At 33.8% G+C, this 12,541-nt stretch overlaps 1 protein-coding gene across 6 annotated transcripts; it reads left to right on the top strand.

Annotated features, from left to right (window-relative positions):
• Window positions 1-1,146: 1,146 nt before the first annotated feature.
• LOC107841645 (hydroxymethylglutaryl-CoA lyase, mitochondrial) lies at window positions 1,147-10,717 on the top strand. Of its 6 annotated transcripts, none has more exons than XM_016685499.2 (9): window positions 1,147-1,368; window positions 1,479-1,697; window positions 3,794-3,974; window positions 4,165-4,344; window positions 5,249-5,329; window positions 5,459-5,622; window positions 7,055-7,191; window positions 8,284-8,399; window positions 10,174-10,717. In XM_016685499.2, the coding sequence occupies exons 2-9, from the start codon at window positions 1,537-1,539 to the stop codon at window positions 10,420-10,422; spliced, it is 1,269 nt and encodes a 422-aa protein (XP_016540985.1). In that variant the 5' UTR covers window positions 1,147-1,368; window positions 1,479-1,536; the 3' UTR covers window positions 10,423-10,717. The 6 variants fall into 6 exon arrangements, with proteins under 6 accessions (XP_016540985.1, XP_016541007.1, XP_016540997.1 ...); XM_016685521.2 differs by having other exon boundaries at window positions 1,152-1,394; window positions 1,483-1,697; XM_016685511.2 differs by having other exon boundaries at window positions 1,152-1,394.
• Window positions 10,718-12,541: the final 1,824 nt, after the last annotated feature.

Genomic DNA, 12,541 nt, shown 5'->3' with positions numbered 1-12,541 from the left:
CTGTTTCATTATACATTCCACCAATGTATAATATTTGATCGAATGTATGAGTATATTTATCGAAATTCGAGAGAGAGAAAATAAGAGAAAATTTTGTGTAATTACTTTCTTAAACTAGAGGATTTATGTTGTTTACACATAAAATTAGCCTACATCTCTTTCATGGAAAATTGGAAAGATTCATAGGACCCAATAGTTTTTTACTGTAGTATGACCTTATTTGTAATTAAATCAAAAAGGATGGATCTTTTTCTAAGGTATAATCCGTATTTAAATTTAAAAAAGATTGTGTTTTTTTTTTTTTTTTTTTTTGTAAAACTCACAATATGATTCAAGTAACAAAGATAAAATGACTTTAATACCCTAAATTCTTCATTTAATGACAATAAACTAACATGTTGAAATCTCTCCTTTCTAATATAGATAATGTAGATAATAGCACATCAATTAGCTCTACAATAAAAGAATAAGTAATAGCCAAGTGTATTTAATGTGTTTACTTTGAAAATAAGGCATAAACGTGGTTAAAACATGACTAACAGACATATAAATATGCCTAAAATTTCAAATTCACAGTAATTTTTTTATAATTACTTATATATTTCAGTAATTATATGTTGACTTTTTTTTTCCTTCTAATAATTTCTTGCAAGCATTTCAAATTAAAAATGAAAGACGATAGAACATAAATTGGTAAGGGTGGCAGGCATGAAAATCTTTCCTCTATAAGTTGGCTGATTTAGGTAATTTATCATTAATTAAGATTTGAGGATTAATAAATCAATTAATAGTCCTATTAAAGTGGGATTTGAATTTGATAGGTGGATTTTCTCCTATGGAATCGTCATTATAATTATTTCATCTATTTTTATTTATCTACTATAGTAAATATATATTTTTAATTGTTTAATTTAAAAAATTAAAAGATATTATGTAGTTTCTATTTCATCCTAATTATTAATTATAATTATTTCTCAATTTATCTATAAAATATTAAATTTATTACGAAAAAAAATAAAATTAATATTACTAAGTGAAGGTGAATCAAGTCAATAGTGATAATATTAGTGACATAATTTATACTAATAGTTCTTTTTTTCTAGTTCCATTCAATATTTGGTGCTTGTATTAAAATTCAATTAATTTGAATTACACCATTAAATTGACAACGGTTAGAACAGAGTTTTCTCCCCCTTTAAAGACGGACTGGTTGTTTTTTCAACACCATTAATATTAGAATAGATAAGTATGATGAGACTATGCAAATTGTAAAAGTCCAATTCCTTTGTCCGATTGCTCCGATCGCTGAAGACATTTGCGAATTTTCCCAATTTTTCTTATTCTGAGATTAGATATCTATACTTGATGGTGACTTTACAATTAAAAATATTATTGTAATTTATCAGATTAAATTCGTGAAACTCGTTTATCTGTACTCTATTTTATTGTCATTTGTATAATTTTTTTCTTTGCTGAAGGTAGGTGAATTCATAGGGGGAAGTTGAATGATCGTTATACGTTGGTGAATGTATTGAAATGTTAGCTTCTAAAGTCATCAAGAAAACATTAAGATGGAGATTAAATTTTCAGAAACGATTTGATGAGGGTGGATTTAGTACTCTGAAGAGAAGATCCTTTTATGGTACGACGAGTTTTGGAAGTGAAGCAGACAACTCTTCGTCTCTAATCAATTTGAGGTATATGCTTAGTTGTAGTGCATTCGTTAAAGCTTCCTCTCCGTGTTTAAGTAATTTTGTTCTCTCTTGATTATGTTGCTCGCTGTGCTGTTTGATGAATTACTGATACCCTAAGTCATTGAACTTTTTTTTGGGGGGGGGGATAATCGTGGTATGTCCGGGCCCAACTTTCGTGCACCTATCAGATAACTCTATCTGCCCAGGCTAGACAATTAAGAAGAAATCACTTAGGGGTCGTTTGGTAGAGTGTATAAGATAATACTGAATGAATAGATTGTATTAGTAATGCTGGAATTAGTAGTGCATGGATTAGTAATATTAGGATTAGTATTATTGAAAACAATATGTATTGTTATATTTTAAAAAGAATATTATTTGTGCATAAAAATACCCTTTGACATATTATAACTTTGTGAATTTTCTTTGCAAAATTTTATTATTTTTTTTTAAAATAAGAAAAAGTAAAAATATAACTAATTATTTACTTTGTAATTTTAAGATTCAATCATTCACTTACAAATATTTTTTTGTTATCTTTTCTTTATTTGTTCATCGTTTTTTTGTTGTTTCCACTTTGTGATGTTCTTACGTTTGAGGGAGATGCGTGTAACTTTTGAATGAGACAATAGAATTATTATTAACATAAATTTGTGTTCCGTAAAGTGTTAAAGCTAATTAGAAAAATTATTTTTATTTATGAATATTCTATTTACAAAATTAAAGCTTGTATGCAATCATGCAATTTATTTTCGGATTTTGACCAATAAGTATTTTTTAAGTTAATGGAGTAGTTTTGTTATGACTAAAATTATTTGGAGGGATATTATTATCTTGATAAATTGAAAAGAAATAACTCACATTGAATAAATTGAAAAGATTTAGAAAAAAAAATTAAAGAAATTTAAGGGTTTTTTTGTCTTGACACATATTTATCCATGGATTACTAATCCCACCAAATTGGGTGTATTAGTTATACACCCTATAATACCATGTATGATGTATAACTAATCCATGTATTAGTTAGACATAGCTTCAAAATTGCTACCAAATAATGTATTAAGTAATCCCACCATTTGATTCATGGATTATGAAATAATCCACCCTACCAAACGAGTCCTTAGTGTTCTTATCTTTGCTGGGATATGAACCTGAGAACTAATGATTCTCAACCAATTGGATCGATCGATTGGCCGCACCCTTTGGTGCATGCAAGGGCGGACCTATGTAGGATTTTGGGGTACTCCGACACCCACTAAACTCGACGCGGAATAGGTATAATTACATAGAAAATATAGGAAAATAGGTATAAAACATACAAAAGCATCCACTATAACAAAAATTTGGTTGGATGCATTGACATTTAGGTTGGCCCTGGGTTCGAACCTCATTGTGATGATTTTTTACTTTTTTCAGTTTTTAAATTTTTTAAACACCCACTATCCTTAAATCCTGGGTCCGTCAGTGCAAATTATTGAAGATTTATTTTGTCCTGTTATCGTGAATTTGTTTCCTTGCCATCATTTTAGATAGTTGTTGATTTGAAATTTATTTTGACAATCAAGAGAATAAATTAATATCACTCAAATGTAATGCATATGCTTGGAGTTTGCTTGTGCTGGAATCATAATGACTGAAAGAAGCAGTCATATTAAATCATGCCAACTAACTATCAATGAAGTCGTTTTACCAAATAAACCTAAGTAACATGTCCAGTAGAAAGTAGCTGTTTAGTACAAAATGAGAAGCAGTGCCAATGGTCTTGCAAGGCGGCCACTTAAGCATTTTATTTTGGTTATCAAAAAAAGAAAGTAGCTGTTTAGTGTATTGCTGAAGTTTGATCAGAAGATTGGAGACCAAAAACTTTTTTACCGATCTTGGAAAGTTTCATGCTACCACTATCGTACACCTCTTTCAAACGGAGTCCCTTTAGTAATGGTTTCCATTAGTTACTTTTAAATCAGGTGCTTTATGGAAAAATATTGTGTTCTTTAAAGCTTCTGTGCAGGTTTTTAACTATGAGCTTTTTCTTGGTTAGTTTTACTGGCATCCAATGACTTTTAGCTAGTAACTTTTCGTGTTCCACCTTTTTTTGATAGTAAAGTAAGCAAGGACATTGACGGAGGAACATTCCTATTGAGAAGACAAATGAGAAGAGATTCACCATGTAATCCTTTATTTAATCAAGATCATAGGGTGGTTAGAACAAACATTGGATCTTTTTCTTTGTCAAATCGTTATTATAGCAGCCATGGACATTTAAAAGACATCAAAGACAAGGTATCTATTTTCTGTCACTGTTTGTGGATCTTGCTGATATTTCATGTAGCATGTTTTCCTTTTGCTGATCTTTAATGTTGGTAACCTAACTGGTGTAAGGATCAAGACGTTTGCTAACTTCCTGAAGGCATCAGCTCTAATTCCTTGATTTTTCTCTTTATAATGTTGGCACCATTAATTAATTGTGCAGTACTTAGGATCTGTCCCTGAAGTTGTCAAGATAGTAGAAGTTGGCCCAAGAGATGGACTGCAAAATGAGAAGACAATAATACCTACGGAAGTGAAGGTGGAGCTTATTAAATTACTTGTTTCTAGTGGACTGCCAGTTGTTGAGGCTACTAGTTTTGTGTCTCCAAAGTGGGTACCACAGGTATATGTTTTGCTTGTCCTAAGGGATTTTATCCTGCTGTGTCTTGCACTTTGTCATCCTTGTATTTGTCCTACAAAATGTGTTTTTTTTTTGCTGAGTTTTTCTTTTCCAACTGTGTGAAACGATAAGAATTTTCGTTTCAGTTCTTTAGGTGATTAGTTTTTCATCTTAAAGCATGACTATGGGATTTTTCTTATGGTGATTAGTTACTCACTAGTTAGGACTGATTCTAACTACTAAGGCCCTTACAAATTGTTATTTCTGTATTTTGTATAGTTGCAATTGTATAGTTGCAAGATAAATTCGACTGTGAAAAATGTTTGTTTATTGTCCCATGAATGCTTTTGTTATTCATTGTAGATTTCCTTTTTGCCTTCAAAGTATCTTTGTTTTCTCTCATGTAGCCATTACCCGTTGGTGTAGTGTTCCACAATATTTTGTTGCCTGTTGTAGTCCTCCTCTATTCCAGCAAAGTAACAGGCCTTTATTAGATGATGCCATGCACCTTTTAACTGCAACCATGCAAAAGTATGTACTTTATCTGTTTGGGATTCTCTGAGGGATGAGTAAGTGTTTCATGTCTTCTCAATCTTCTTCAGTGTTACTAGCCTGTAATCTTCAACTTTCATCTACATGCAAGCTATAAGAGTTATAAACTTTTGTGTTAGTTTATTGAGATTTATGGCAACACTTCTTGGTGACTTAATGATGTGACAGGCTTATTCATGATTCTTTTAATTTATAGGTGCATTACTGTGATTTTTCTTAGCCTGTGATGAAATGTGTTACTGCAGCATATCTCTCAAGTAATATCTATTGGATCAATAGAAATTAAAATACCGAAGTGTCGTAGTTATATTTAAAGTGTTAGTGATATTGTTTCTCTGCCAAAACCAAATTGCAGCTAGCTGATGGGAAGGATGTAATTGAAGCAGTTAGGAACCTTACAGGGGTGCGCTTACCTGTTTTGACACCAAATCTTAAAGTAAGCTGATAGAAATGCAAAGTGTGAGACTCTCCTTTATGTGTCTTGTTAAATATGTGTACTTTTCATGCTTGCTCTGGAGCCTGGATAGTTGGGATCGCTCATAATTTTTCGTTGGTTCTTTTCCAGGGTTTTGAAGCAGCTGTTGCAGCTGGAGCCAAGGAAGTGGCAATCTTTGCTGCAGCATCTGAGTCCTTTTCTCGGTCTAACATAAATTGTAGCATTGAAGACAGTCTTGTTCGTTATCGCGATGTTGCTCTTGCAGCGAGAAAACATTCCATCCCTGTTCGCGGGTATGAATTCTAGCATATCTACATATTCCGGGAATTCAGGTTTTGCATTTCCAGTTTTTACCGGATTAGCAATGTAAGATGTTAAGGAGAGTTAAATTTAAAATCATGCGGAGAATAGACTCAAGGCTTGTTTAACTTTATTAGGCTCTTTCAGAATCTTGCTTACAATTCTTTCAGCAGAACAGAATGGTTGCTAATTTACATCATATACTAGCTTAAAATTTTCCATACATTGGAGCAAGGTGGTTAAATTTTGCTACGACTTTAAATCGCATTAGAATCTCCCAATTCATTACCTTAAAGCATAAAATATTGACTGTTGATCACTTCCAACTTTCCCTGTTACCATGATACAATTTCCAAAGATGAGGTTTACAAATATTCTGCATCTGAAGGCAACCGGTGGAGTGCTAACTGTTGACCATGCTATATTGTGGACAGTTATCTCCTCTTTTCCTCCTTCCAGGAATCAAGTGAAACTGAAGGTTGTGGTAAAATGAATATAAATGTTAAAACTTCATGAGTGGTTGTGCATTATATTCTGTCTAAAGATAAGTTTCTTTTGGATGAACTACAAAATGTTTCCATTAGCATGCATTTCAATTTGCCTATGGAAACCAATACCAGCTTATTGACTATGGCCCTTGATTACAAAGTATTCAGAGTATATTCATGTCCAGGGATATCTATGTTCACAGAAGAATCCAGACGAACTGGCTTTCATGTGTACGGGCTGCATATTAGCTCATCAGCTGCTCTACTAATCTCTTTGATTGTTTTTGAGCTTTTCATGCTTCTGTCATTTAATTCTACATTGCTTGCATTCTTCAAAAATGTCAATATGTGCGTGTCGGATTCTCCAAAAATACACTATTTTTCGAGAATCCGACACGGGTGCAGCATCTAAAGTGATGAGTCCACGCAACTTAGATTTGATTGCTACAGAAGTACATTTCTGTTACATGTTTGTATTTAGCAGTGCAAGTGAAGTCAAATCCCTTGTATTTGAAACAGTTGGAAGTATTAAATTTTACCGAATAGAGTTTCCTTCGTGGACATCCATTAAAATTGGAAGGACGAAGGACTGGATATCTTTTTGGAAATGATGATTCAGTGATTAACATTTGTGAAAAAATTTTATTTTGCTTTTCCTGATTATTTAAGTGCTACCTATGTGTATGAGCTCAAATTATTCCTTCCATAGTGGCTAGACTTCGACATGGAAACGTCTTCTGGTTTCTGCTATTAAATATATCTTCGAATCCAGGTAGCTCTGTCATTTCAAGTACCAACGGAGCACTATTAGTAAATCTGTTAAGAGTAACTGGCAGTAATGCTTAGGAATATATTCTTTTGTTGTAAGAACGCTTTTCTGGAGAAGTAAATTTTCTTCTATTGAACTGAAAAAGTAGCTATCATTATTTTCTATCAGGTATATATCATGTGTTGTTGGCTGTCCCATAGAAGGAGCAGTGTCTCCATCAAAAGTTGCATATGTGGCTAAAGAACTTTTAGATATGGGTTGCTTTGAAATTTCTCTTGGTGATACAATTGGAGTTGGTACTCCAGGTAATTCTAAATTTTTTCTAATTTCACTTTTTTCCATTTTGTACCTTTGGCCTTCTAGAAGAATCTGTATCTTGTTCCTTTGGTAAAATTCTAGCATGTGCCAGCAAATTTAATTACTTTTCGGTAATTCTCATTCTTAATTGAAGGAAGAATTTTATTTGCAGTTTACTCATATGTGAGACAAGGTAATGCTGTATTACTTACAGCTATGGGAAACTGAGCCAACATAGACAGCTTATAACAATGTATTTGTTTTATCTAGAGAAGTGTATTATTGCTATGCTATTAGTTAATTAGTAACCCATTTTATTAGAATTAGTTTAGTTTGTAGAATTGCTGGATTTTAGATTCAATTTCCAATGAGTCAGTGGTGATTGCTTACAATATATTAAGTTAGGTTTCAATCTGGTTTTCTTCTGTCTTTAAGAAAGAAAAGAAGTCTCGCAGGATACTGTCAAGTAGGTTTTTAGTGCGGTTGTTTTTTAGAGGAAAATAATTATCATAAAAAACAGAAAAAGAGATTAGAGTATATAATCCTTAAAATAATTGTAATGTCCAGTTGTCTAGTGTTAACTGTTCAATGATTGTATGGTCATGAGAACCTTGATAACATGATTGGAAAGACAATAATATGCCTCCTTCTCTTTTTCATAGTTATATTGAAAGACATAGGATATAACCGCAATGACTCAACTGTACACATATTTGCCCTTCTGATGAACTTCCAGGTGCATGTCTTCTACACTCACTTAACTATATAGTCTTGAACTTGATACCTTAATAAGGAGATGACACAATTTGGAACGGTGCAGAGTGCTGTGAAGTTTACTCAGAATCCATCAAGTGAAAGTATTGGCCATCTTTGAATCTGCTATGCAACTTTGTCTATGCCGAAATTACTAAAAAATGTGAAATGGGCGTTGATCAAATGACTTTCCTAAAGTGAAAGAAAGACAGTTACTATATGTCAATTGTTTTTTCTTGAGTTTTACCTGAAATTGATTTGATTGTCAAAAGTGTCATTCCTTCTGAAAACCATCTTATAGTTATTAAATCTTCCCATATTTTCTGTCTCTGCTCTCCATTTGTTAGGTACTGTTATTCCAATGCTTGACGCGGTAACTCAAGTTGTCCCTCTAGAAAGGCTTGCTGTTCATTTTCATGATACTTATGGACAAGCTCTTTCTAACATTCTTGTGTCATTGCAAGTAAGTATCCTTTCTCTACTGCTCTTCATGTCCCTATACTGCTCCAATAATCTCCTTATAAGATGAATAACCTCTATAGTTGATTGTGCCCACATGAATTTGGATTGATTTTCATATACAAACACACCTCTCCTCAAGCTCATTTCAACCACCCTCTTCCGAACTTTCATAGTATGACTTAGTAGTTTGATAACCCTACAGTTGTGATGCTGAATATCACCCTTGCTTTTGTGCAACTACACTATTGTACTCTTCCTCCATTCTTTTAGAATTTTGGCTATCTTAGAATTGAGATTAAACAACATATCAACTGCCCATACCTTCTTCGGTTGCTGTCTTCCAAAACTCCACTAGGATCTTGTTTGTCCTAGTCGCTCTTCCTTTTCTCATCTTATGAATAGCCCCCTTATACTCCGCAGATTTATGCACCTACGATACACTAAATCTCTACGACTCTTAGAAAGCTCCAATTCCCCAACACGATACCCTTGGACCCAACTTCATTCAAGAGCTTATGGAAAGACATCTGTCATCTTTGACTAATGTGTGTCTCGTTTACCAACACTTCGCCATTCTCATACTAGATGCACTTCACTTGGTCCAGATCACAAGCTCGCCTCTCTCGCGCCTTGGCGAGCCTATACAACTTCCTATCCTTGCCCCTTCCCTCAAGCTCCTCAGACAAGTGCTCAAAAGCTGTTGTTTTAGCTGTTGTCACCGCTAGCTTTGCTTCCTTTTTCGCTGTCTTATACCTCTCCCTATTCCTCCTCTTATCCCCCTTGTGTAATCTGTCCACGAACTCCGTATACGCATTCTTCTTGACTTCCACTTTTTATCTGACCTCTCCATTCCATTACCAGTCCCCTTTATGCCCAACTAGGTTACTCCTCAAGACCCTTAACACCTCTGTAATTGCTTCCCTTGTGCAGTCAATTGTCCTAGCCCATATACAATTTGCGTCCCTTCTATTCCCCAAAGCCCCCATGGCCACCAACCTCTCTCCAAACTCCTGAGTTTTGGCCTCAGTCAGGCCTCCCCCTCTAATTCTTGACCGGTCATATGCAACACTCTTCTTCTTCTTCTTCTTCTTCTTCCTCTTGATATCTAAATCCATAACCACAAACTTATTTTGGGTTGTAAGATTTTCGCTCGGGATAACCTTGCATTCCTTGCATAAACCTCTATCGCACTTCCTAAGGAGCAAGTGGTCTCTGTGTCTTAGCCAAAACAACATTAATTTGGACCTTAAAGCTTACCTTAATGTTGGACATGATCTTGGGTGAGAAAAACCTTGTTGGAGTGGCAAGCTCAGAAAATGAAGAAAGTAAATTGAATCTCACTTTTGGGCACTGCATGGATTGAGAAAGTCCTGCAATATTTCTTGCATGCAGAAAAAGTCCTCCTGTAATCATGTGCTATGCGTGCAAAGATGCACCTGGCGCACAAGACTTCCTGCTTGCAAAGTAATATCCCTTCTGCTATTGGGTGCTATGCATGCAAGCATGCCCCACATACACCAGATCTTCCTGCAGACAGCCTATTGTAAGATGATTATTGTTTTTGAAGGAATGTATCTAAAAAAATAAAACATTGCATAGTTTCACGAAACAAAAAATGATCTGGTTAGGGTCTTTGGATAAGCATCTTGTTACTGTATCTGGGTCATTCAGCAAATCACTTAATGGAAGTGGCATAGACTTATTATGTATTCTTTGTCACTTTGAACGTTAATGCATAAATAATGCTTTATTTACCAAAATGTTCATCTCGACAGATGGGGATCAGCACAGTGGATTCATCTGTATCAGGACTTGGAGGTTGCCCATATGCCAAAGGTGCCTCTGGTAATGTGGCTACAGAGGATGTTGTTTACATGCTCAGTGGACTAGGAGTGAAGACAAATGTGGATCTGAGAAAGCTTCTATTGGCTGGAGATTTCATCTGTAAACATTTAGGTCGCCCTTCTGGTTCTAAAGCTGCTATTGCCTTGACCAGAACCACCGCTGCTGCCTCAAAGCTTTAAGGGACATCTGATGCCTTGGAAACTTTACACTGCATCCACTCTGATGTGGAAGTCACTTCAGACCAACTAATAGTACCATTAAAGTCACTCATACAGTACCATCATTGTCTTACCTTGAACATATCCGTGTCAATGTGTGTCGTCCTACTCAGTGGCATAGCTACATAGACTCAAGGATGGTCAGTTGAACACTCTTCGCCGGAAACTTTTTCCGCGTATATAGAAAATAATACAGCGTATATAGATCAAATATTACTTTTTAATCTATATTAAATCTTGAATACTCTTGGTGAAATTCCTGACTTCGCTACTGTTCATGATAGAAACTTTGGGTTGGTTACTTTGAGAGAAAGTCGGACATGAAAAGAAATTAACTTGTTAGAACTAGAGAACTGCATGGGTTGAGAGAAAGTCGGACATGAAAAGAAATTAACTTGTTAGAACTAGAGAACTGCATGGGTTGGTCTTTTGAAGGCTGGTGGGATGGAGAAGTTCAGTATTGACAACCGCATGGAGCGTTGTAGACATGTATGATTTGTAATATGCTCGTTTGTGCTGATACCAAGTGTAAATTAATCGAGCGGTCAACTACTTCTTGTGAGTCTGAATTTCTGTATGATATTTTTTTCATTGACAATAGCAGGTCAAATATTATCTCTTATTCATCGACAAAGTGCCCCTGTTCTCGTGCCTTGGTGCAACTGGACTAGAATTTTAGATATAAGCATGTAGTATTCGTCATAAATGTCGGAAGAAGGCAGCAGTTTATCCACAGTATAATAGTATTAAAACATGAGAATAAAGACCTGGGAAGGTCAAATTCTTGGGATATAATCTTTCATGTGACATTTTAATGTCTTCATAATTATCTGATAAATAGTACCTACACTGTTAGAAAGCAGAGAAAGAAAACAAAAAATAAATGCTGGTAGAAGACTTGTAATTTTTGGCTATGCTGTTCTGTGTTCTAAGTACATTTACGATTCCAGGTATTTATTGACTTCACAGGGTTGTACTGAGGGTACGTAAGTTATTGGGGAATCTTGGGTCTTTACTTTGCTGGTTAATCATGCAACTCCAATCATGTAAATAGTTTATCACTTCTTCCGTTTTATGTGATATATTTTGCGTTTTAGTCTGTCCCAATAAAATTGATATATTTCTTTATCTGGAAATTATTTAAAATGGACAATGTCAGACCTTTAATGACATGATTTGCTAAGATACACTTGACATCAATTGTTACTAGGAGAAAAGAAAATGGGAAGTCCCGTTATTAGTAGTAAGGACGATCTTGATACTTTGCTAATATTTAGAGCCTGTTTGGATAGAATTAAAAAAAAATATATTTTAGCTTAAATTATTAAAAGCTTAAAATAAATATTTATAAATTAAGTAGATAAGTATTTGTATAGAGTTGCTGAAATAAGAGTTTGTATAAAAGTGTTGAAACTGAAAAAAAAGTGTTATTGATGTGTTTGATAAGCAAGTGATGTTAAACACTTTTTTGTTGTCAAAATGATTTAAATGTCTTTAAAGTTGTTAACATAATAAATAAGGTGAATTATTTATAAGTTTTAATCTAATAATTCAAAAATAATTTCTATTTACACTTTCGAAGTAAAGTAATTATGTGAGTCAATTTAAAACTATAAAATACTTTTTATTTTTAAATGTTAAAAAATAAAGATCTTAGGATATTTTTTATGTAAACATAGTATTATATTGTAATATTGCAAGCTTGTAATAATTTGGTGATGTTAAAAAATATGTAACCTCCGATATAATGATGGATTCGCTGAAAACAAAGAAGAAAGATGAAATGGAATTGGAGGGAAGGGACGAAGAGAAGCAGAAAGCAGAAAAAGAAAGAAAAAATATATATTTAAGGGCTACAAGTTTAGGGTATTATTGTAATTAGAGTAAAATATAAAGGATAAAAAGGTAAATATTTTGATCAAACCTAAAAGAATTTTAATCTTAAAAGTAAAAAAGTTGGGGTATCCAGCTTCTCATTTTTTATTTTTTTAATCAGTTTTTAGGTTTTTTTAAGCACTTTCTAATTTAACAAACATCTAAAAAAGCTAAAACGGAGAGTAAAAGCTGATTTGACCAAATT

This window comes from Capsicum annuum, chromosome 1 (genome assembly GCF_002878395.1).
Source record: "Capsicum annuum cultivar UCD-10X-F1 chromosome 1, UCD10Xv1.1, whole genome shotgun sequence".
NCBI lineage: Eukaryota > Viridiplantae > Streptophyta > Magnoliopsida > Solanales > Solanaceae > Capsicum > Capsicum annuum.
This window is presented reverse-complemented; position numbering and strand designations above follow the sequence as displayed.